At 42.5% G+C, this 26,127-nt stretch overlaps 1 protein-coding gene across 1 annotated transcript; it reads right to left on the bottom strand.

The window, feature by feature from the left end:
* Nucleotides 1-2,428: 2,428 nt before the first annotated feature.
* On the bottom strand, nt 2,429-15,645 carry LOC149321204 (E3 ubiquitin-protein ligase TRIM58-like). The gene is made up of 6 exons (XM_089509632.1): nt 15,250-15,645; nt 12,847-12,942; nt 8,820-9,050; nt 6,288-6,310; nt 3,961-4,067; nt 2,429-3,030 (listed from the first exon to the last, which is right to left on the bottom strand). Exons 1-6 carry the CDS (start codon nt 15,643-15,645, stop codon nt 2,429-2,431), a joined length of 1,455 nt encoding a protein of 484 aa, XP_089365758.1.
* Nucleotides 15,646-26,127: the final 10,482 nt, after the last annotated feature.

The following is a 26,127-nucleotide window of genomic DNA, read 5'->3' as shown; positions in this document are numbered from 1 at the left end:
CAAAGCATGAGGACCAAATTGTAAAGCCAAGATCCTGCATCAGAGGTCACGATTCATAACTTTGCAGTGTCACAGCTATGTCCTTGATCACACACAATCCTTCTAGTGTGAGTTGTGACAATGCATGTTGAGATGTCCTGCACAGTGCTTTGTTGTGCAATGGGAGTTCCCCATTCTGCAACAAGTCCCATAGCATTTTGGTGCTTGTTGCAATAGGTCTCAAAGTGCTCTGATGCCCATGGCACCACGGGGCCTGTGATGCAGCAATCCTGTTGTTGGTTCATTTGCCCAACAGTTCTGGAGATGTTGCTTTGTCTCTGCTCCCCTCCAAAGAATACAAGCATTGTGCAATGCTGCAGTTCACTCTTATGTGATCATAAATACCTAACAGGATGGCACCCATTAATTTCATGCAAGTCATTTCTTGCCAGATCTGTAAAGGCAGGCTGTGTGGTAATTTGCTGGTGGAAAGTGTGCCCAGCATCCTTTACTGTCTCTTTTGATGTATTGTTATTATCTCAAATAATGCTAAGTAATGTAAGTTCTGGTCCTGAACTCTTCTCTACTTTCAGACAGCTTTAAAAGAAATTGCAGACTAACTGATGCTATCTAAAATGCAATTATACTTTTTTAAATTTTTTTTTAAAAATTTTATTTCAGCATAAAAAATATTTAACAGTGTCGTATTACAATTTCCATCATGTTACAAATTCAGTTTAAAACATTCGGTTCCTCTTCAGCATCAATGTTACAAATAGGATTCTTTAAGCTGCTTCTTCTTTCTTTACTCTTAATTACTAAATTGTATTATGTTAATTTGGTCTTTCCATAATTATGATTCAGTCTTGTTTTCCCACAGTTTGGCTACTTCTTTCTATTTTTCATCATATTGTTGGGTTTTTCTTTTATTTACATACTTTGATAAGTTATCTAATATGGCTAAGTCATTCAATTTTATTATCCATTCCTGTATTGTTGGTGTTAAGTTTGATTTCCAGTATCTTGCATATATCATTCGGGCGGCAGTAATCATGTAAAGTAATACACTCATTTCATCTTGTACAAGATTATCAACTATTATATCCATTATATTTAACAAAAAGAGTTCCGGTCTTAATGGGATGTTTTTCTTGAGTATTCTTATGTATTGTTTTCCAATTTTTTAGCCTTTTTACACTGCCACCAGACGTGAGATAAAGACCCCACTTTAGCCTTACATTTCCAACAATTTTTGTTTCCATTTTTACCTAGTTTTGCTATCATGGTTGGAGTCATATATCACCTATAAAAAGTTTGTAATAATTTTCTTTTAGGATGCTACATTTTGCAAAGTTTGAATTCCTTTTCCATACATTTTCCCAACGTATGAGAGGTATTTCTTTTCCAATATTCTGTGCCCACTTAATCATATTTATTTTCACTGTTTCTTCATATGATTCCGATTCTAACAAACATTTATAAGTTTTCTTAATTAATTGTCTTCTTTCTCCCTTCAATATCTCGTCAAAGTCAGTTTTTTTGTTTTCTATTCCTTGCTCTCCCTTATCTTTTCTAAAATCTTCTCCTATTTGCCAGTATTTTAACCAATTGAATCCTGGATCTTCTTTCAGGATTTCTTCCCTTGGTTTAAGCTGTCTATTCCTCCATATCTTCTTAGAATTTCTTCATAACTTAGCCATTTTCTTGTATCTTCTTTTGCTTTTTTACGAAATGCCTCTTGTGTGGACATCCATTTTGGGATTTTCCTATAAAGATGTTTCCTGTATTTATTCCAGATTACTAGCAATGCATTTCTTATAAGATGTTGATTACATTCTTTGTTGTGGTTTTTTTTAGGTCTTGTAGAGCTGGGTAGATTGTGGGCATCAGTTGCCTGTCATATGATCAGGAATTTTCTTGGCAATTTACAAATTGGAAATATATTAATGGATTCCCTCATTATGAAACTGTCATAATAAGCTCCAGAGTTCTGACATACATAACATTACCCAAATGGTATCAGATTGTCTCAAACTGTGTGTGTCTTGTCTGTCTTTGTGTGTAATTACTAAGAATGTCCAACATGGTCACTTTCAACTTCAAAAATGGAAAATTATTTAAAGTACTTATATAACAACTTTGAAAGCAATGTTCTTTCAAAATGGCTTACAGAGGATAATTAATTTCAGTTATATCTTCAGAACATTATCCTTTGAAATGATATACTGCAAGGGTGCAGAACCATTTGGGGCCTCAGGGAAACATATGTCAGCTGAGGGATGAGGAGCCATGCATACCTCAGTGCATGCATACAAAGGCGCTTCAGTTGTTTTCAGCCACAAATATGTGGGTAGAAAGCAAATCATTGTGGGAAGAGGGCCTGTAAGCAGCATGGAAGTTGGGCAAAGATCTGTTTGTAGTGTAGGGAGGAAGCCCATTGTAGTACATTTTAAAAATCTGGCTCTTGGGTAGGTCTGTCTGCCTCTCTCTTGGTATTACCATTCCTTGGACCTGGACAGATATTCAAGGGATATGCTTCCTCCCCTTTCTTAGGATGGCTTGGACTGAAGAAAGGCCGCAAGGGGGTGTAGAATGTCCCAACATATGTGTAAATGTGGGTCTTTTCTGTCACGTTGTAAAACGAAACCTCACCTTTTGAATAGTCCAAGAAAATCCCCACCCGCATTGGTTTCACATTCATGGGGAGCAGTATAGGATGGGAGATCAGGGCCTTGTACTGGTCTCCATTCCGAAGCCACAGTCTCCAGAATCCACTCATAGGGGACATTATGCTCACCTGTCCCTTCCTGCCCACAGCTTCCCTATAGACCCCCAAGTCCCACTCTGTACTGTCACCCACCTCCACCTCCCAGTAGTGCCTCCCTGACGTGAACTTCTCAGAGCCCAAAACAAGGACATAGGTGTCAAATCTCCCAGTGCTGCTCTGTTTGGTAGGCTTCTCTGACTGTCGTCCTCCATGTTTAACGCTCTTCCTGTCCTCGGAGATGACAAGGCTTGGATGAGCTGTGGCAGGATCCAGAGTCACATCCACTGGATGGGGGAAAAAAGAGTGAGGGAAACAATTCTGGGGATGGGAGCAGAGCTCTAAGAAAGCCCTGGAGGATGATATCTATGATGGCTCATAAAAGGTTATCCAGATTATGCATCCTCAAGATGCCCCCTCTGGCAGGGACAGGGACAGTAAATCCTCTACTGTCACACTTTCTCAGATGCTCTTAAAATGTCCCAGTTTCTCTCTCCTCCCACTTTCCTTTTCATCCTCAGCTTACTTCAACTGCAGCATTCTGACTTCAAAGTGCAAAAGTAGTTTGTACTCAATTAACTCAGCCTTTCCTAAACTCAGTACATAGATTCCAGGATTTCTCTGCTTAAAGGAGTAGTTCTATATGTCTTTCATCAGTAATAACTTTTGCCCTCTTTATGCTTAGCAAAACTCTGGTGTGGCTCGGCCACACGTGTCCTGGTTTTCCCCAGTGAAATATTGGAGGGTATGAAACATCTCTTCCATTAAGGAAAAACTGTTAAATGAAGCCACCATTTCAAGTCTACAATACTTATTATTTATTTTATTGGAAGTGCCCTGGTGGTGCAATCATTAAATGCTTGTACTGCAGCCACTCACTCACAAACCATAAGGTTGTGTGTTCAATACCAGCCAAGGGCTCAAGCTCGACTCACGCTTGCATCCTTCTTAGGTCACTAAAATGAGTATCCAGCTTGTTGGGGGCAATTGGCTTACACGTTGTAAACCGCTTAGGGAGTGCTTAAGTGCACTGATAAGCTGTATAGAAATGTACTTGCTATTGCTATTAAAGGAAATAATAGGAAATGAAAAATGGGCATGAGCAGTCTGCTGACGTTCAGAGGAGAATGAAAATGATCCTTTGACTCTTGGTAGTTGCCAGCCTCTACACTAAGCCCACTGAAATATATGGTGAATGAAAATTCCTATGTGCTTACCTTTGAATTTGGTCAGAATTTCAATAATGTTGATGCAAGGAATGTTATATATATTCTTGAGTTCAATAGAAACAGCTTCTGTTTGCACCAGGGTCACATTTCTACTCCTGCAAGAACCAGAGCATGGATTGTTGCTTAATTGTGATTCTTTATCTATAATAATGAGAAAAGCTTGGAAGGATTTCTAAAATGAAGTCAAAATGCCTTCACTCTTTTGGACTCTGAAATGCTTGCACCATTAAAGGAGGGGGGGGGGAAACATTATTTTATGCCCTGTGTGGACACACAGCAGGCACAGAGAAGGAATTTAACTATTTCTTTCCCTTCTGGGATCCGAAGGAAAAACCCCTCCTTCTTGTTTTGTGAGGAAAGGCCATAAAAGTTCAGGTATTTAGGATGTAGCCATGGCAAGAGGATTATATTACTACTATCACTACTACTACTGCTACTATCATTATCATTCCACTTTTTCCCCAGATTGGAATTGAAAGTGGTTTACAACAATGAAAAAAACATTGTTAAAGATCCACAAAATACAAACGTTTTTAAAAAATTAATCAGAAAACATTAAAACCAGGTTAAACCACATATTAAAACACCCAATCACAACACAGCAATTAACAATATCCAACACATTGTGTAAGATGTGCATTGTGTAATATAGCACTATAACTGTAGTGTCAAAGGATCTTGAGATTTTAGAGGAATTAGCTTTTTTGGGGGAAGAGGTTATTTGTGGTTCCTCTGGCTATTTCTAAGCCACCTTCATGCCTCACTGAAACCTTTGAGACAAGCAACCTTTTTGACTTCCAAAAGCTGTATGCAGTGTTGGCTCATGGACAGGAGGCAGCACAAACATATAATATAATAGGCATAAGCACGCACATGGATATGCCTCTTCCCATCCACACCTAGAAGCTGCAATCCAATATTCCCTTTGCATAGGATAAATATCCACATGCAAGGCTAGACTACGCCAGTGGTATGTAACCCCCATGCAGAATAGCAACATTGAACAATGCATGACAATGATTGGGTGCCATTGTGCAGTGCAGAATGCACAATGGTAATGCATACCTTCAATGCACAATGCACCACATTGCTCTATGTATAATTCCACTTCTGTCGCTTTCAGAATAATACATCCATTAGCTCTTCCTAGGCTAATAATTTGCCCCACATGCATAGTGCAACATATGCATGCATACACCACTAACAAGATGGCAGTCACATTATGCAGAGGACAAAGAGTTTAAAACTCTTCTTTAAGTACATGGAAATCCAGAGATCAGCATGTGAAGGAAGTATTTCACATCTCCCAATTACCTTCCCAGTGGAATAGCTGTTTCTGTGTTGCTACTAGTGATGGGAAAACAGTAATTTTGCAAATGAGACTGCTCTGTTGGTAACTAGTTATCATAGTTATTATTTTTTCTGACTAACAGGGGTTTAGGTGATTCATACAACTTTAACAAGGGATCATTTTACTCCTTTTGGAATGTTAGTATTTAGTTACTCTTATAATTATAGGGTTTTTAGTCTCACTAAATCGTGAAAGAGGAGTATCACATGGTTTAAGGACTGGCTTATTCTATGCTTCATGCTGCTGCATTCAGGTTTCTTTTTTTTTAGAGCATAAACAAGTGACTATTCTAGTTGCATCCAAGAAACAGGAAAAAGTTCCAGATTTACAATTGTAACTCTAATGTAACTAACTACAGTGGGCCCTCCACATTCGCTGGGGTTAGAAGCACAGGACCCCCATGAAGGTAGAAAAACCACAAATAAAAATACAATTTTTTAACCTCTCTAGGAATCTCTAGGTCCTCCAGCACAACTCTATAGTCAACATCCCACTAGATGTTGACTATAAACTGGAAGGTGACCATAAAATTGCAATTGAGGGCTTACAAAGCCCGACAGAAGTACTTTTTCTAGGAATCTCTAGGTTCTCCAGCATGACTCTATGGTCAAATTCCAGCAGAATCATGCAGGAGGACCTAGAGATTCCTAGAGAGAACATATTAATCAAATCTGTGAATACTCAAATCAGCAAATGTCAAAGCTGCAAATGGGGAGGGCTGACTGTATTTCTAGAAAATTGGAGCTATAACAATAATTTATAAGTAACTTCCCAGACTCTGGGACAAGCTTACGCTTCCATTCACCAGTGATCGTCACCAAGATAGCTGTCAGGATACTGTTAATAGCAGCTCAGAAAGTGTACTCTTGACCAGTTGATGGAGAGGGAAGGAAACTGGACTCACTGGCTTGAAAGAGAGTGGGAACCCTTGCTTTAAGAAAAGCAAAAGAACTGAAAACCTTACCTGCTTAACACATTTTTCACATCCTTGAAAAATGAAAATGAAAAACAAAACAAGTGGTTATTTTTTGGGTTGTTTAAAAAGAAAGAAATTGTTAAGCACTTTAAAAACAATAACTTAGCTATCTATGACTGCCAACTGCACTTTGCTATTTTGCCAGTGTGTTTAGCGATACCTTTGCTAAAGATGTGTTCAGAGACCCAAAGCAATCTTAATTCAGATTACAAAATCAACGTGTGTTTTGCAGTCTTGATTTAGGAAGACAGTCTAAAAAGATGTAGACTTGTGCTCAGACAGAGCATATGTTTAACTGTTTACAAAGAGCATGGAATAATATGAGCTGGGGATTATAGGAGTTGAAGTCCCATAGTATTTTTTCATGCTCATATTTATTTTGAGGTTAAACAGGTTAATGTTTTTAAATGCAGGCATCCATATTGCTGTAGCTTTGTAGAATTAGGGACATATTTCACATCAGGTTAGCTCAGTTGTCCATCTAGCCCAGTACTGGCAGACCTAATATGGAGTTTTCTTGGCACATTTCTTCAGAGAGGATTTGCCATTGCCATCCTCTGAGGCTGAGAGTGAGTGACTTGCCCAAAGTAACTCTGTTTTATGGCTAAGCAGGGATTCGAACGCTGTCTCCAGAGTGGTAGTCCAACCTGTAAACCACTAATTACTACTTGACCCTTTTAATTGTGGGCTCCAGATACAAGGAGATTCTTGGATGACAGAATTGGGGGCATACTTATCAAATTTGCAGATAACACCAAATTAGGAGGAATAGCTAATACTCCAGAGGACAAGATCAAAATTCAAAATGACCTGAATAGACTTGAAAGCTGGGCCAAAGCTAACAAAATGAACTTCAATAGGGAGAAATATAAGGTACTGCACTTAGGGTGGAAAAATGAAATGCACAGATATAGCATGGGGGACACCTGGCTGAATGAAACTACAAGTGAAAGGGATCTAGGAGTCCAAGTAGACCACAAGTTGAACATGAGTCAACAGTGTGATGCGGCAGCTAAAAAGGCCAATGCAATTTTAGGCTGCATTGATAAAAGTATAGTGTCAAGATCAAGGGATGTAATAGTGTCACTCTATTCTGCTTTGGTCAGGCCCAACCTGGAATATTGTGTCCAGTTCTGGGCACCACAATTCAAAAAGGATGTTCAGAAATTGGAGTGTGTCCAAAGGAAGGTGACTAAAATGGTGAAGGGTCTGGAAACCATGCTCTATGAGGAAAGCTTTAGGGAGCTGGGTATGTTTAGCCTGAAGAAGAGAAGGTTAAGAGGTGATATGATAGCCCTGTTTAAATATTTGAAGGGATGTCATACTGAGGATGGAGCAAGGTTGTTTTCTGCTGCTCCAGAGACTAGGACCCGAAACAATGACTGCAAGCTACAGGAAAAGAGAATCCACCTCAACATTAGGAGGAACTTCCTGACAGTAAGGGCTGTTCGACAGTGGAACACACTCCCTCGGAGTGTAGTGGAGTCTCCTTCCTTGGAGGTCTTTGAACAGAGGCTGAATGGCCATCTGTCGAGGATGCTTTGATTTGGATTTCCTGCATGGCAGGGGGTTGGACTGGATGGCCCTTGCAGTCTCTTTGAACTCTATGATTCTATGATTCTATATTTTTCTCAGAATCTGAGAGAGATACAAAGAAATAGCTTTCCTGAATTCTGAGGAAGGCATCAGCTTTGCATGTAGAAAGTGAAGGGTCTAAATACCCTAACACACCAGATCTGATCTGATCTTGAAAGTTGAGCAGTGTCAGCCCTGTTTCATACTTAGATGAGAGACTGCCAACAAATATCAGGTGCTGTTGGCTATATTTCAGAGGAAAGAACTGGCAAAACCACATCTGAGTACAGTCGCCCCTTCAAGTCTGCGTATTTGAAATAGGCAGACTTGACGATCTACGTAGGGGCGACACGCCAATGAGGTGAAAGGGACATACTCCTGCAGTGCACAGCCTATGCTCACACACAGGAGCACACCCAATTCATTTCAATGGGGCTTGATTATCTGCAAGTTTCCTAACTTGTGTGTGGGGGGGGGGAGCCAGAACAGATCACCCACGAGTTAGGAGGGGTTACTGTATACCTTGCCTAAGAAAACCCTATGAAATTCCTGGGGTCTCCATACATTGACCGGCAACTGGAAGTCACATGCATGTATATACACACACCTTTATACTACCGCTCCCAGAATTTTCCAAGTAGCATGACCAATGGCTAGGAGATTCTGGAGCTTGTAGTCCAAGGAAATAACTTTTCCAACCTTATTTGATTCAAGATGGGAGAGGTTTCCTTTTTGGACAGTGTATCCCAGAATCCCAAAATTTCAATCTCCCAGAAAATTCTGGGAGCCATAGCACCAGGCAAGTAACTTTCCCTACTCTGGGTTCTACTACTGAACTAACATTTAACATTAATTTATGTGAACAGGCAAACCAGTACACACTCACAGCCAGAGCTTTGATTGGGACATACTGGGTCATGGTAGGAACATTAAATCTTGTCTCACCTTCAAAAGTTCTGTGTCTGGCTGCTGACTTTTCTTCTTGATCTCTGCAATCAATTGCTTCAGGGAAGAGTTTTGCTCCGAGAGCTTGTTCAAATTCTGGTGCAGCTCCTTCAGGGTTGCATGCTTCTCCTCCTTCAGCATCTTCAGAAGCCTCTCTTCTTCCTCAACAAGGAAATCATGGAGCTTATAAAACTCATCCATTACTCTCTCTTTCTGGCTGTGTACTGCATCCTTCATCACCAACAGAAAAAAGAAAGGTCAAAGGGATTGAGAATGGCTGTCATACACTATTGGGCTCATCAAAGATATTTTGCCACAGAGACAAGCTGTTGCCTCTCTGCATTTTGTATACAGGAGCAGTGTAACCTTCCTTCCACATTGGCTATCAAAAAGCTAAATCAATCGCAAGGTTTGTCTCCCAGGAGAGAGGAATGATGGGGAGATTCATTTAAACATTAGGAAGAACTTCCTGACAGTAAGAGCTGTTTGACAGTGGAGTGTGTTGACTGGGAGAGTGGTGGGGTCTCCTTCTTTGAAAGTTTTTAAACAGAGGCTGGATGTCCATTTGTCAAGGGTGCTTTGATTGTGTATTCCTTCATGGCAGAATGTGGTTGGACTGGATGGCCCTTCTTGGGGTCTCTTCCAACTTTAGGATTCAACTCTAGGGGGAGTCAGGAGAAACAATTCTGCTGTCTTTCAGTATCTGCTGGTTGAGGTTATTGCCTCACTCTGCCTAATAATAGGATCGGCACTACTGCATTGGATGAGATTACAGTCAGCCCTCCACTTGCAGCTTTGACTTTTGTGGATCTGATTATTCACAGATTTGATTATTGTGTTCTCTTTAGGAATCTTGGTCCTCCGGTGTGACTCTGTGGTCAATGTCCACCAGAGGATGTGCTGGAAGACCTAGAGATTCCTAGAGAGAACACTTCCCTAGGCATTTGTAGGTCCTTCAGTGCAATTCTGTGGTCAACTTCTGGCAGATATAGATCACAGGCTTATGCCGGAGGACCTAGAGATTCCTAGAAGGGTGTTCTATCAAGTAAAGCAAAAACAAAAACAAAAAACAAAAAAACCCAGTGTTTTTTTTTATTTGTGTCTTTCCCATTTTCACTGAGCTCCTGTACTTCTAACCCCAGCGGATGTGGAGGCTCCACTGTATTTCCATGGTTCCTTCTCAGCTCTAAAATCCGCTGATTCTATGCCATTCCAATGAGCACAAGTATCCTAGCAAAAGTAGATTGGAGTGTCCAGATGTATAGAAGGACAGAGGACTTCCTGAAGTTATCAGTATATTGTGTAGTTGTGCAGAAGTTTGTGTAGAAGAGAGAATTTCAGCAGGTGACATAGCTTTCCCTGCCCTATCTGGTAAGTTGCAACTAATTCACCTACCTGCCCAGAAGGGGACACAATTCATTATTAGTATCTTTGCATTATGATTTACATCTCTTTTTTATTTTATTGTACAGTATATTTGCTCAGTAGGACTGACTTTGGAGTAGACATCAGAGAAGAGTAATAAAAACAAGGGCCATGAGGACCAAACAAATTCCAAAATCCATAAGTGAGCAACACCTTTATCAGGATCTACTGAAATTCCACAGGAGTATGCAGGCTTTAGTACTCTTCACAGGGATGTAGCCAAGGGGGGGGGGTTTATTGGGGTCCAGACCCCCCCTTCCATTAGAAAAATGAATGGTGTGTGCTGCTGCGCCGCCGCGCCCAAGCCCCATTATAATGGTGGCACTTAGTCTGGACCCCCCCTTCCTAAAATCCTGGCTACGTCCCTGCTCTTCAGAACCTTTTGCTGATTTAGGACTTAGAGCAGGGGTAGGCAACCTTTTTGAGCCGGGTGCCGGGTTGCTTTCCCTCAGACAACTGGAGGGCCGAAGCTGGGGGGTGGAGCTTCCACCCTCCAGGGGCGGGGCCGCATGCTCCACCCCCGGAGTGATAATAATAATAATAATAATAGTTCCAAGCATGGAAACTATTACAAAGCAATTCAAAAAAAGGAAGAAAGCATGCACACTGTCTCAACCCAGAAAGGCACAAGGTGCTGAGAGGGAATTTTGCACAGAGAACACCAAGGGCAAGTAAATAATAATAATAATAGTTACAAGCATGGAAACTACTAAAATGCAATTCAAAATAAGGCAGAAAGCATGCACTGTCTCAACCCAGAAAGGCACAAGGTGCTGAGAGGGGATTTTGCACAAAGAACACCAAGGGCATGTAAATAATAATAATAATAACAAGCATGGAAACTACTAAAATGCAATTCAAAATAAAAGGCAGAAAGCATGCACACTGTCTCAACCCAGAAAGGCACAAGGTGCTGAGAGGGGATTTTGCACAGAGAACACCAAGGGCTCCTTCCCGGCTTCTGAGGGGCCTTGAGGCCCTCAGAGGCCGGGAAGGAGGAGGGGGACACCCGTGCGGGCGGCTCCGCCAGTTCCTTCCCGGCCTCTGAGGGGGCCTCAAAAGGAGAGGCCTGGGGCTGCGCGGGCCCTGGGAGGAGCCCGAAGAGGCCCAGGAGGTGGCGGTGGTGGTGGTGGCAGCGGCAGGACCGGCCTGGGGCCGGTCCTGCCGCCTCCGCAGGCTGGAGGCAGCCCGCGGGCCGGGGGTTGCCGACCCCTGACTTAGAGAAAAGTTGGTCTGAGGGAGAAGAAGGGAAAATCAAACAGTTTTCTGGTTGTTGTAACCATAAAGGTCTGCAGTTAAGCTCAGTCCTAGCATGAAGATTGTAGAGACAGTGGTACATGGGCAGGTATCAGTTGCACCTAGGAATGCATGCTGGTGGGAAGTGGAAATAGTGACCCACAGTTTCTGAGAACATAAGGCTGGTTATAACTCAGACACCTGTCCCTTGCCTTACCTTGTGTCAGTGATTCCCAAACTTTGGTCCTCCAGGTGTTTTGGACTTTAACTCCCAGAAACCCCAGCCAGTTTGGCAAACAGTCAGGAATTCTGGGAGCTGAAGTGCAAAACATCTGAGCGACTAAAATCTGGGAACTGTGAAAATCTGGGAAATCTGGGAACTACTGCCCTATGTGTTTGTCCTCACTCTCTGTGTTTTATTGGTCTGCCCAGCCTGATGAAGAGTCCTGATGAACTCAAAAGCTTGCACACCTGCGAAATTTTAGTCTTTGTCCAATAGATTCTGGATTTTGCTTAATTAAAGCAGGATCTGAGTCGTGGGAAAAGAGGGGCAATCCTGCAAAAAGTATGATGTGGGACCTTTATTTATTGCAGCTTTTAGCTGATTATGAAAATATTATACTTCAATGATACTGAAGTCTTGTAGTGAGGAAGCGCACCACCAGGGAGGATTTTGTGATCGGAGAGCCAAACTTTGCCTGCGATCCTGCACCACAAATGTAATTACGAATGCGTCGCTATGTATCATCCCGTGATCCCACCCCTACAAACCTACCTTTATAGCCAGCAGCTTCACTGAGAGACAAAGGTCTGTTCTGCTTGTGATTGCGGCACTGCAGTAGGTTTCCAGTCGCTCTTGCCAGTGATCTCCAGTGTGACAAGGACTAATTGGGCATAGGATCACTGGTGAGAGGACACTAGAAACATAATTCTGCAGTGCCCCAATCACCTGCAACAGACCCCTGTTGCTCAGTGCAACTGCTGGCTCTTAAGATAGTTTTGGGGGGAATTTGCTTGTGTGGCAATAGTGTCCGAATTGTAAACATGAATGCCAAAAAAGTACAAATGCTGGATGCCAACCTATACATTGCAACAAACTTCTTTTCTTTTCTTTTTTTTTAAAAGCATGCTTAAAATTTGCCACTTTTATTTTGAAGAAGAATTTTTAAAAAGCAACCATGCTACTTGCAATCTTACACAGGTCCAGAGCAGGACCCCACAATGGTTTCTTGCCAAACCTACTTCCATCAGCTGCTGCTTTTTCCTCTCAAGGATGCACTTTGCAGTAAATCATACAGGAAACCAGTGTTTGCCTGTATTCTCCAGCACAAGTGAGGCACTGGAGACTGGAAAATGTGGTACCTGCCTTCCAAATAGCTGTTTTCTTCCCTTCCTGGTATGTCTGCTCCTGAGACTCTTCTAGATGTTTCTTGAGCAAATGTACAGCATGTTGCAGTTTCCTCTGGCAGAAAAAGAAAATTAATTTTTATTTATTTAACTGATAGCCATCTTTTCACCCCAAGACCAATGCTGAATGCCCTTGTTCAGTCTAATTCAGTTCTGGAAAGAACTCTGGTAGTTCCTGTCCTATCTCTGGAGAAATTTTGCTCAGCTGATAAACACCTAGCAGGCTCATTTCAGAGTAATTTATATTATCTTTACTGGGAGATCCTTGACAAAGATGAATTAGAATAGGACAAGCAGGCTCAGAAGGACAAGGGCCTAAGGCAACTGTGAGGAAAATACTGAGGAAAATCAGTGAGAGCTCTCTTGGATATCAGAGCCACCTTGTATCATTTAAGGGAGATAGCTATCCTCAGGTGTGATATAGAACCATATGCCATTCCTAAAGTTGAAGGAAAATTCAGGAAGGAAGAAATATGTTGTATGTCTCTGTGTAGTGGGATCTTGTCCTTTACTTCAGCGAGCAAAATGTGTGGGGATGGCTCTGAGGGTGCATCTGTACTGTAGAAACAATGCAGTCCGACATAATTTTAATTGCTGTAGCTCCATCCTATGGATTCCTGTGATTTGTAGTTTTCAAAGGTCTTTAGCCTTCTCTGTCAAAGAGTGGTGGTGCCTCATCAAACTGCAAATCCCAGGATTCGGGTGGAGCCATGGCAGTTAAAGTGGTGTCAAATTGCATTGTTTCTACAGTGTAGATGCACTCTGAGACAAGTAATGATATAAAGTATTTTATATCTATTTTTACTTCTACCGACTACCAAGAGGCGCCTTACAACAACAAAGGAGACAAAGAAGTAAATTTCACTGACTCCTCAGAATAGAATTTTACAGTGTTTCACTATCATCAGCTTTTATGGTGGAAAATGCTTTTACAGTGGAGAAGATTATAGTGCTGGACAAAGTTCATTCTGGCAGTACAAAGTATTTACATACATTAATGGAATACACAATGCTAATACAGGAAGTTCATATAGCACAAGGCAAATCAAATCCTGGGGCTTGCAGAGCTTGGAAAGTTTTCTTTTGGGATGACAACTCCCAGAATTCCCATCAAGATGGCTACTGGCCCATGGTGGCTTCTGGGGTTTGTAGTCACAAGATGCTTGGGTCCAAGAGTGAAAGGTAAGCAGTAGTGCCTTGACTTAGGCATCAGACTTGTTCCCACCCCATCCCAGTCACTAGGCATCACCAGATGCAATAACTTGTGGTGTCACCTGATCATTGGTCTCTCCCTGATACTAAACCATACAGAACCCTTAATAACATTTTTTGTACTAATTTGTATATCAGTGGCTGTAATGGCAATAGTTATGAGATAAACAAGTAGCAAAACTAAAATTATCCCCTTGAATTGCAATATCATATGCAGAACACAAATGTATTTATATTTACATGGTTTCATGTGGCTAAAGTGAAAACTTGGTAAGATGTGATGTTGTTAAAGAAAAAAATTTTAAAACCCTGAGGCCTCTCCTTTTTTTGTCCATTGAGACTTGCCCCACTTACGCCTTCTCTTCCTCTTGAGCTCCAGGGTTTTAAAGGGACATGGGCAAAAGCCAAGCCCATTTCTGTTAAAAGGCAGACATTTGGGGAGCAGCAGTGTCACCCTCCCTTAGGGAGTGGCTCGCATCCCCACACTTCTACCCAATGATGTTCCTACCCAAGGTAATTCTTACCCAGTAATATGAGCAATCATTTGCCTAGAGCTCCACCATCACCTCCTCGTTCCATATTCACAGAAAGAATTGGGAAGATTCGCTGATCTATTTATTAATGCTTTGTGTTGATCTCTCTCCAACATGTTCTGGGTTGCCCATTCCTATTTTCTCCTCACAACAACCCTGTGGAGTGTGTTAGCAAGGCCATACCAGACATCTGCTGCCTAAGGCAAAGGTCATTGCCTAGCAGGCACACTTAGTTTGATTGGTATGAGTCGAAGCATACAATCATAGAGTTGGAAGCAGTGGCCTTACTGGGGCCGGTGTCACCTGGTGTGGCGGAGGGATGGTCTGCCCTCTGGCTGACCACCCACTGCCTAGCCAGACTGCTGGGGGTTGCAATACTTTCTGTTCAGTGGGGGCAACGGTGAGGCCTCTGGATAGCCTGTTCAGGGTCTTGCATGGCTGCTGGGTGAGTGAGAAGGGGAGGTGTGCTAGTACCACCAGGTGTACCATCACACTGGATGTACACCCCCTTCTAGGGTGTCCCCCAATGCGGTCAACACACCCTGATGTCCCCTAGTGTAACCTCTAAATGACAGACAGACAGACAGACAGACAGACAGACAGACAGACATTCCCACCTCGTACACACGGGCAGCATCTTCAACAGACTTCACAGTATGAGATGCATGATCTCCAGATGCCTTGCAGACCTTACAGAGGAGAGCCGATTCCTGGACACAAAACCAAATCAGGTTCTCACCATGTTCCCAGCATTGTCCCCATGCCTCTTCTTTCTCTTCAGTTTCTTCCCTCTCTTCCTTTTTGACTTCCTCTTTCTTCTCCTTGCTGTCATCCTTAAGGGAATTCTGGTGTGTAATTTGCTCCTTCTTCAAGTGATCGAAACAGAAACGGCAGTACTTCTGTCCCTTGAAGACCATGGCAATTCTGAAGGGCCCCTGGCAAAGGGCGCAGACAGGAGGCTGGCGGAGGGCTTTGGATCTGAAAGCTGGTTTTGGTACAGAACTGGTAGCCATGATGATTCCTTAGGAAGCAAACACACACTTAGGTTTCACTTTCCTGCATCTCCTTTTTATTGCTCCAAGAACAGCTGATGGTTTTAAATTATTCACCTGGAACTGGGCCAGGATGACAAAGTGGTTCAAATGGGTGGATCGAACACAAATTCACAAATATGTAACTACTGTGCTTCTTGGGTTAAAGAAATAAGTTCAGAAGCCTTGTCTGGAGTAGCACAAACACTCCCAGAAACACAAAGCAAAGTTTCTGGGAGCAGTAAACTCAAAAATAAGAGACCTGCAAAAAAAGGTTAATGTGGAGGATGGCTGGGGAAACCTATGACAGCCTTTGGACACACACCCCATAATCAGCACTTCACACGACCAGAGGTATGGACTGAAGACATAATTTTTTAAAGAAGGCACCCCACCCCTCGCTTCAACCCCTTATCAGGATCAACAGTGGCATGTAGAAGAACCTGAACAAAATATGTACTGCTATTTTTGCTTTATTTTTCTGTGCTTTGCAACCCTAAGCCAAACCTATAATGGTTTTTGTGGTTTTTTGGCAAGATTTATTCAGAGGAGGTTTGCCACTGCCGTCCCCTGAGGCTGAGAGAGTGTGACTTGCTCAGGGTCATGGAGACCAAGTCAACAAAAGCTTGCGTTACAACTTATTTCCCACCGTTAGTCTCAAAGGTACTACAGGGGGCCCTTGGTATCCCCTGGGCTTTGGTTCCAGGATCCCCCATGGATAACAAAATCTGTGGATGCTCAAGTCTCATTATATACAGTGGCATGGTAAAATTGTGCCTCTTACCATATTTTCCGGCGTATAAGACGACTGAGCATATAAGGTGACCCCCAACTTTTCCAGTTAAAATACAGGCGGGTTACAGACTGCCGAAAAGTGGCGGTCTGGCTCCGCCTCCGCTTGCAGCGTCCGGGAGCCGCAGCCTTTAAACCGCGCGGCTCCCGGATGCTGCAGAGAAGGAGCGCGGAAATCGCGCTCCTTCTCAGGCCCCGGAAGAGACGCCGCGAGGCGCTAGTCGCGCACTCACGGTGTCATTTCCAGGGCGTGATGTGCGGACGCAGTGCGTCTGCTACATCAAGATGGCGGCGGCCGTGTGGAATGGCCGCTGCCATTTTGTGCGCGCGGAGCGCGTACTAGGGTTAGGGGGTGTGGAAGTACCGCCCCTTCCTAACCCTAGTACGCGCTCGTCGCGTACTATATGGCGGTTTGTAACCCGTCATAGAGTTTGGGATATACTCGCCATATAAGACTACCCCTCTTCCAACACACACCAAATAAAAATTTAAAAAACATCAGATTTGATTTCAATATGGTAATTTTAATTCAAATGCTTATGACATGCAGGTACTTAGCAGGAAAACTTGTTGTATACAAAGCCTGCTTGGATTGGTCAGCTCTCCCTCCCTGCCCAGCCCTCCCTGTCTCCAAGACTATCAGAGTGGTATTTTTTCCCATACCTTGGGTGTCCCGGACGCCTGCAGCTTGCTCCGCCCTTCAGTTACATATGCGGCGACTGCAGATTCTCCACTCCAGCTCAGATGTTTCAGCATCTGCCCTATAAGATGACACCCAGCATATAAGACGACCCCCAACTTTTGAGAAGATTTTCCTGGAATAAAAAGTAGTCTTATACGCCAGAAAATACAATATATAAAATGGCAAAATCCTGTACAAGATCCCTCTCCATACTGATATTCTAGCTAACATGGCTAAGTCTCTGTATTCTTCATAGGTAAACATAGCTAACTGTTAACAACCAAGCCTCAAAACACTGAACCATTGATTTAATGAAAAATACATTATTTAAGAAAACATAGGATCCATTTATAGAATATATTAATCGGAAAAGAGGAGAGATCAATAGTGCAGGATTTGAAATATAAAATGTATTATTTTATTTTATTTTTATTATGACTTGTGATTAGGAAAGAAAAGTCAATAGCTTGTGTTAATAAGATTAGAAGTTAAAAGTGAAATGCATATGAAGATTTGAGAGGATAAATTATTTGTTAATGTAGAAAGCAGATATAGAGGGAAGCAAGAAGTCTAATTTTAATGTTTATATATTTGTTTTTCTACATTTTTAAGGATAGGCGAGGATGGGGGTGAGGATCAGTGTATGAGTTAAGATTTAGATTTCTGAATTTGTTTTGTATTTGGTTTTTTTGTTCTGTCTTGTCTTATGGTTTTGATTTGTCTCTTCATGTTTATTTGCTTTTGTTAATAAAGAAACTTAATAAATAAGAAAAAGAACTGTAACCATAAGCTTCCGCAAACAAAGTAATCATGATTTGCCATGTTTCTCTTGTTTAATAAACCATGTATGTAATATACATATGAGAGTCAGCATGGTGCAATGGTCTGAGTATTGGGCATTTCACAACTGGGGCATGTGTGGCCAAGCAATATCAGAGTGTGGTCAAGATGGCAGAAGTTATCAATGAGGAAGAGCAGACAAGCGAAGAGAGGCTGCAGCGGTTTGCTTTTGCCTGAGCCTACAAGATTCTGTAGATTCTGGGCAAGATTTTGTCCTCTCCTTTCTCCTTGCTGAGTTAATTGAGTGCGACTCCTTTTGCACTTTGAACTTAGTTTGCAGCAGCTGAAGTAAGCTGAGGAAAAGATTTTGGTGTTCTTCAAGACTGGTAGGTAACTTTCAGTGTTTCATCTTTCCTGTTGAAGTTGTCCAGGTGTTTGTGGATTTCAATGGTCTCCCTGTGCATTCTGACCTGATAGGTGTTGGCATGGTTCAGAATTTCAGTGTTTTCAAATAGCATTTTATGCCCAGGATGGTTTATAATGTGTACTGCTACTGCTAATTTTTCTGGCTGACCCAGTCTACAGTGTCTCTTGTGTTCTTTGATTCATGTTTGAACGTTGTGTTTGGTGGTCCCTATGCAGACTTATCTGCAGTTGCACGTTTCACAGTAAACTCTTGCGACTGCAAGGACGTAGCCAGGATTTTGGGAAGGGGGGGGTCAAGACTAAGTGCCACCATTTTGAGAGGCTAAGAGCCCCCCCCAAGACACAAAAAGAGGGTCGAGCGTTTACCCTCGACACCTTGATGGCACCACTTTAACTTCCGTTATGGCTTCGTGCAATGGAATCTTGGGAACTGTAGTTGAGTCATCTGTCAGGTGCCACAACAAACTACAAATCCCAGCATTTCACAACATGGAGCCAAGGGCAGTTAAAGTGGCATCAAACTAGATTATTTTTTCAGTGCAGATGCAAACTGAGTCCTTCCTCTGAAGGTGTTTACATCAGATAAATTCAGCTCGATAAAGCAAAGTGCAGCTGCTCGAGCAATGAGCGGCAGCCACTCTGTTCATGCTCAGAGACACTCTGCTCATGCTTTGAGACACTGTATTCCAACATCTGAGCTGAGCTACGAACCCAGGCTGCATCCACACATTTCATTCCCACTTCCAAGAGTGATTTTTAATTTTGAGACACACACACCTTTTAATTTCAAGACCTATCTATTTATCTATCTATCTATCTATCTATCTATCTATCTATCTATCTATCTATCATAATTTTTAATTCCAAGCCATTATACGTTCCTTTCTTTTTATATTAAACAAACCCCTTTAAGAGAATCCTATTTTGGGAGAAAGGCAGGGTATAAAATCAATCAATAAAAAATTATAGTGCAATAGTCCATCAGTGCATGGCTTGCATGATAAGACTTTATACCTTTATACATTTAAAAACTATTAAAATCACAGTAGGCTCAGAGTGCTACAGAATCATGGAATCATAGAGTTAGAAGAGACCCCTAGAAGGGACATCCAGTCCAGCCCCATTCTGCCATGCAGGAACTCCCAGTCAAAGCATCCTCAACAAATTATGTAATGGAGGTGTCCATCTACATTGTAGAAAGATATACTATAGATTAATGCTATGGAAAATCACCACCTTGAGTCTGTATATTGGGAGAAAGGCGGGATATAAGAAAATAACAACAACAACAATATCTGGGTATTGTAGTTTTGTGAGACATTTAGCCTTCTTTGTCAGAGCCTGCAGTCTAGCATTGCCTGGAGCAGGGCCATAGGACTCCACAGCCACGATTCATCATCTTAGATTGATTCCATATATTAATTAATTAATCATAAAAACATAGAGTTAGAAGAGACCCCACGAAGGGCCATCCAGTCCAACCCCATTCTGCCATGCAGGAACTCTCCATCAAAGCACCCCGATTGACATGCTGAAAAAGGGCCAGCTAACTGTATTTTATTCTATTTGTCTTTTAAAAAAGAGAAAAAACAAGGCTGGAAGGAAGCCTCTTGCCTTTTTGCATCACAGACCCACCTCTTTTTTGTTGTTGCAAAAATCCAGAAATGACTGTTTTTGAAAACATGAGTCCATTCTCAGGAGAAATGTCCAGAGTAGAGTCTGGGTCTCCTTTCTCTGGACTTCCAAAACCCCAAACTGACCCTGAGAGCATCTGGTCTGACCCCCAACTCAAGGAAACTTGGAAATCCTGAAGGTTTAGATCAATGACTGAATTATTGAATTATACAAGGCATAGTGGTCTCAGGGTTTTGCTGAAGCTCAGTATGCAGAAGCACAACATTATTTTAAAAATATTGTGCATTAAATTACCTTCAGTCTATGTCTATGAGATGCATATGAAACATACATGGATCCCATCTCCCAGTATATCCCATTAGACATACTGTATATAAATATACCAAAATCTGAAAAACTCCAAAATCCAAAATACATCTAATCCTCAGCATTTTGGGTAAGGGATATTATTATTATTATTATTATTATTATTATTATTATTATACTATATTGTACATGGATATAACAGCTAAAAGTTAGAAGTCACCTTTTCTTTCTTTTATATTTCCTTTTAGAAGCTTCCTTCCTTCCTTTTTTATTTCTTCCGAAACGAAAGCGAAAGGAGTCACAGGGACTCCCTCTCTCTCTCTCTCTCTCTCTCTCTCTCTCTCTCTGAGCTTGCAACTGGCGTTCAAGCTCCTCCCTCCTCCCTCCATTAAAGCCATGGAGCAGAGGGAAAAGGGGAACTTTTGTTTTGTCTTTCCTCTGTTCCCTCGCCGTGGTTTTAATGGAGGGGAGGGGGGAGGAAGGAGCTTGAACGCCCCCAGGGCCTGATAGGGGGGGTTCCGACCCCCCAACCCCCCCCCCCCCGGCTACGTCCTTGGCGACTGTGAGAGGGTCTGTCCTGTCCTTTGCTGAATGAAACATTTGCTGGATTTTCAAGGCCGGTCTGTAGATCATTTGGAAGTTGTAGGTCTTGCAGCTCTTCTGATGTCTCAATACAACATGAAAACTAACTCCACTATTAACATGTAAACTATGGATGCTGGCCATGAAAGCCTTTGACTTCACTTTGATACCAGCTCTCAGCATCTGTTGCCTAAGGTAGCTGGCTCCTCATAATATTGGCCTTTTCCAACTGCACAATATTCTCTCCCTCACCCCTGATTCAAGTCACACATTGCCTATGTGGATAGAATTCAGACACAGCCATGTTAAGTCTGGAATATCAGTGTGCCTTTTTGTAGCACTTTTGCGATTGTGTGAAAGAAGCAGTAGCTTAAGTTTTGGTAGACTTGGCCTACTTCCTCAGATGCACACAAGTTGATTAAAGCTTATGCTACGAATTCTTTTGCAGTTAGTCTCAAAGGCGCTACAAGATCCTGTTGCACATTGCTTGTGTCTCTGTGTTTTTTTTAATCAATTTTTATTGAAATTTTGCAATATGTTCATGTCTTTCTTTTAGTGATCTGAGGGATCAGAAGCCGACGACTGTAAAATGCCAGGGCTATTGCAGGGGAAGAGAAACCACCTAGAGTCAAAGGGGAATAATCTTTTTCATTTCCCATGTGACAGAAGCAGCAAAGACCCAGATTGCACAGCTGTCCATTGAATCAGCTCCATTGAGGAGAGAGACAGAAGCAGAGCTGTAATTGACTGAGAAAGGAGAAATAGAGAAAAGAAGTGAAGTCAGGTAGAAACTGACAATCTGTTGTGAGCAGTAAGGAAGGAAGGAAGGAAGGAAGGCAGGCAGGCAGGCAGGCAGGCAGGCAGGCAGGCAGGCAGGCATCTCCTCCTTTAGGGACATTATCCAGAGCCCTCTTGTGGTTGTGGAAAATGCACCTAGGGCGTGTTCCCACTCGCTTATACACTGGTTTACAAATTGAATCCAAGGTGTATCGTTCCCACTCAATCCCGAATTAACTCTAGAACAGTTCTAGATTAACCCGCAATCGTTCCCACTGTGATTCGAATCCGATTCGAATCGTAACATTTAACCCGGATTAGAAGCCTATAAACCGGCGTAAAAAAATACTAGGGTCTACCCTAGTATTATCCCTTGATCCGAGATAGGAATCGCTGTATTTAAATGGGGACGTTTCGGCGTCTGATTCGGATTCCACAGGATGGGAGAAGCAGCGTTCAAGGGGCTGGCCTGGGGGTGTCACCCTCTTTGGTTTCTTTCTGCATTGCCGGCGCCATTTTCTTCCATTCGCATAATAGCCTTTCTTCCGGTGGATTGCAACCTCCCCTCTGCTCCTCATTCATAGACCAATGTGTGAGGAGAGCCACTGAACACCATTTTTAACTATTCTTTTTTTCATTTTCACCTCTGCCTGAGCAGCAGATGGGCTTTTTGGAGGACAGCCCAGAGATCAATGGGTCAGGCAAAGCGAATTTGGGGAACCGAGGCTCTTTCCAGAGGAACTATGGGATGGGTTTTGCAGGACATATCCCCGCTTCATGGCTCTCCAGACAGCCCAGAGATCAATGGGGGAGGCTGCAGGCAAAGCGAATTTGGGGAACCGAAGCTCTTTCCAGAGGAACTATGGGATGGGGTTTTGCAGGACATATCCCCGCTTCATGGCTCTACAGACAGCCAGGAAGCCCTCCAGACAGCCCAGAGATCAATGGGGGAGGCTGCAGGTAAAGTGAATTTGGGGAACCGAAGCTCTTTCCAGAGGAACTATGGGATGGTTGTGTTTGTGAGACATTTATCCTCTTCTGCCAGAGAGTGCTGGTGCCATAATAAACTACCATTCCCAGGATTCCCTAACACTGAGTTATGGCAGTTAATATGGGGAGACACAGAAAAGGACAAATAAGTGCCTCCTGATTGGCTCTTTTAAAAAAAACACCGTGAAATCTATAACGAATTAAAAATGGCCAGGTAGTGGGAACGCAGCTACATTGGTGTATGTTACTCCGAATTAATGTGACGTCATGATGATGTCGCTTTGAGTGACAGCCAAAACAAGTGAATGTGAATGAAAAAGTAACTAAACCGGTTTAAATATACACCGATTCATCCTTGAATGGGGACGAAACAGGGTCAATTACAGCGAATTAAAATAAAATGTTACGTAAATGGGAATGATACAAATAAAGCGATTTGAAAAGCGGGATAACACTCGCTTTATTTTGAATCGCTTTAAAACGAACCGCTGTATTTAAATCAGTTTTAAATCACAAGTGGGAACGCCCCCCTAGTAGTGCCTGCGTGCCTCTCTCTCCATACCTCCTGAACTGAAAACAGCTTCAGCATCTTAAAAAACACAGGCCTCTGACATCATTTTTTTCCTCCTGTGTGATTTCAAACACCTTTGCCTGATGAAGCAGCCAGCAGAGCTTTGAAAGCTTGCAACATGTATTTTCTACATTTTGGTTGGCCAATAAAGGTATCACTGTTGTAACGATTTAGGATGTTATTGTACTTTGCTACATGGCCAACAAGAGAGCCAGCATGGAGTAGTGATTTGAACATGGGGCTAGGACTCTGGAGACCAGAGTTCAAATCCCATGTCATGCATGGAAACCCACTAGGTGACCATAGGCAAGTCACACACTCTCAGCCTGAGAGGATGGCATTGGTGAACCTCCTGTGAACAATCTTTCCAAGAAAACCTAATGATAGTTTCACCTTAGGGTTGCCATAAGTCAGAAATGACTTGAAGGCACACAACAACAACAAAACATGGCTACTCCTGGCTATGTTTTAGGGTGAAGTGTGTTGGTTAGGAGCAGTACACAGACCCAGGTTCAAGTCACTGTTTTAACAATGAACAGATGTATCATACCAAATGCCAGTTCATAAAGCATGAAGTTTCATGCTGAGTTGGCAGCTTACTTATTTAAGGGAGGAGATCACTCACGTAGTTGAAGAGGTCTTGGGGATCTAACTTGGGAATTCATGGCTGCCACAACAACCATGGAGCACTTCCAATAAATATGTCACCAGCCTCTTGTATGTGGCAGGCATACTCTCCATCTGGTGTTTTTAACTGAGCATGAGACTGGCAGTCTGAATTTAGGATGGGGGTACTTCCAAGAAGGGCTGGGGAGTAGTGGTGATTTTGGGGCTACTCCTTGTCCTACTCTGGAGTAAGCTATTTTTTCTTAACGTTACTCCTACTCCTGTAAGAACCTCTGACTCTTTACTCCTACTCCCCAGCCCTGGGGAAATCCCCAGTTGCTTTGCAAGGCTGGTCTCTCTGTCTGTGTAAGTGTCTCTCTTTGCCTCCCAGTTCCTTCCTCAGTGCAATATAATAAAATTGTTTTTTGGTGTTTGCATGTACAATAACAGGAATAAGGAGTAACACCTTATTCCTACGCCTACTCCTGTAAAAACCTTTTATTTCTTTACTCCTTACTCCTACTCCCCAGCCCTGCTTCCAAGATCCTAGTGTTATGATCAGATCATGTCTTGTTGAAATTTAGATCTGGAGCAGCAAATCCTTGCCACAGAGATGGCGGTGGGCCTGTTAAAAGCAGAGCTTAGGGTGCTCCTTTTGAAAAAGTAGTTTATGGCCTGTTACAGACTGCCAAAATAAAGCTGCTTCGGGTCTCTTTGGAGGTATGCTGTTTAAATGATGCATGCATCCTAAGAATCCGGAAGCTGCACCAAAGCCACACTCCAGCGCTTGGAAATGGAGTGTGGCTTTGGCGCGACCTCCGGACTTTTAGGACCCATGCATAATTTAAATAACATACCTCCAAAGAGACCCAAAGCAGCTTTATTTTGGCAGTCTGTAACAGGCCTATGTGTGTTCAGGACCCAGCGTGGTGTGGTGGTTTGAGAATCGGACAATAACTCTGGAGACAAGGATTCGAATCCCACCTCAGCCACTAGGGTGACATTAGGCAAGTCACATGTTCTCAGCCTCAGAGGATGGCAATGGCACCCCCCCCCCTTCTGAAGAAACTTGCCAAGAAAGCCCCATTGAGTCATAAATAACTTGAAGCCACACAATAATGTGTGTGTGTTACTCATTACAAGCCTAAATTTGCCATTAAAAGTTGCTGGATTTTTAACTGCAGTTATTCAGTGGGGTGGTTGAGTGTTGCTGCACAGGTTAGCCCAGGAGGGTTTTTTCTACTGTTTATAGAGTCATAGCATCAGAGTTGGGAAGGGCCTTGTGGGCCATCTTCTCCAACCTTTTACTCAGTGAAAAACCTTCAGCTGAAGCATCCCCAGCAGGTAGCTGTCAGCCTCTTTTAGAAGAGGTCTAAAGAAGGAGACTCCATCACCTCACTAGGCCATTGATTCCATTGCCAAATCATGCTTATTGTTAAAAATGCCTTCTAATATTAATAAAATCATAAGTTGGAAGAGACCTCAAGGGTCATCCAGTCCAACCCCTTGCCATTAGGAAGTCACTCTGTTTAAAGACCTCCAAAGAAAGACACCTCACCATTCTTCAAGGGAGTGTGTTCCATCTTCAAACAGCTCTTACTTTGAGGAAACCATGCCCTATGAGGAAAGACTGTCCTAATGTTGAGGTGGAATCTCTTTTCCTGTAGCTTGCATCTATTACTCTGTGTCCTGGTCTCTGGAGCAGCAGAAAACAAGCTTGCTCCATCCTCAATCTGACACCCCTTCAAATATTTAAACAGGGTGATCTTCTCCAGGCTAAACATACCCAGCTCCTTAAGTCTCTCCTCATAAGGCATGGGTTCCAGACCCTTCACCATTTTAATCGCCCTCCTTTGGACACATTCCAGCTTCTCAACATTCTTTTTGAATTATGGTGCCCAGAACTGGACATGTATTCCAGGTGTGGCCTGATCAAAGCAGAAAAGAGTGGCACTATTACTTCCCTTGATCTAGACATTATACTTCTATTCATGCAGCCTAGGATTGCATTTGCTTTTTTAGCTGCTGCATCATGCTGTTGACTTATACATGTGGTCTATTAAGACTCCTAGATTCCTTTTACATGTACTATTGTCAAGCCAAGTGTCCCCCATCCTATATCTGTACATTTTATTTTTTCTGCCTAAATGTAATACCTTACATTTCTCCCTGTTGAAATTCATTTCGTTAGTTTTGGTTCAGCTTTCTAATCTGTTAAGAGCAATCATGCTTTAGTGACAGGATTCTCTGCAAGGAATCTCTGCTTTAGTAGCCTCACTCTAACTATAGCAGAAGAATGTTAAGTATCAAACCACAA

The sequence above is a fragment of the Sceloporus occidentalis genome, unplaced genomic scaffold (genome assembly GCF_023333645.1).
Source record: "Sceloporus occidentalis isolate IW3139 unplaced genomic scaffold, rSceOcc1.0.p SCAF_1, whole genome shotgun sequence".
Lineage (NCBI taxonomy): Eukaryota > Metazoa > Chordata > Lepidosauria > Squamata > Phrynosomatidae > Sceloporus > Sceloporus occidentalis.
Note: the sequence above shows the minus strand (reverse complement) of the source record. Positions and strands in the feature narration are given on the sequence as shown.

Coding starts and splice junctions, on each gene's coding strand:
- LOC149321204 (XM_089509632.1), bottom strand. CDS start 15,645: ATGGCTACCAGTTCTGTACCAAAACCAGCTTTCAGATCCAAAGCCCTC. Junction 12,943..15,249: donor ATGCTGCCCGTGTGTACGAG/GTGGGAATGTCT, acceptor TTTTTCTGCCAG/AGGAAACTGCAACATGCTGT. Junction 3,031..3,960: donor AATTCTGACCAAATTCAAAG/GTAAGCACATAG, acceptor TCCCCCATCCAG/TGGATGTGACTCTGGATCCT.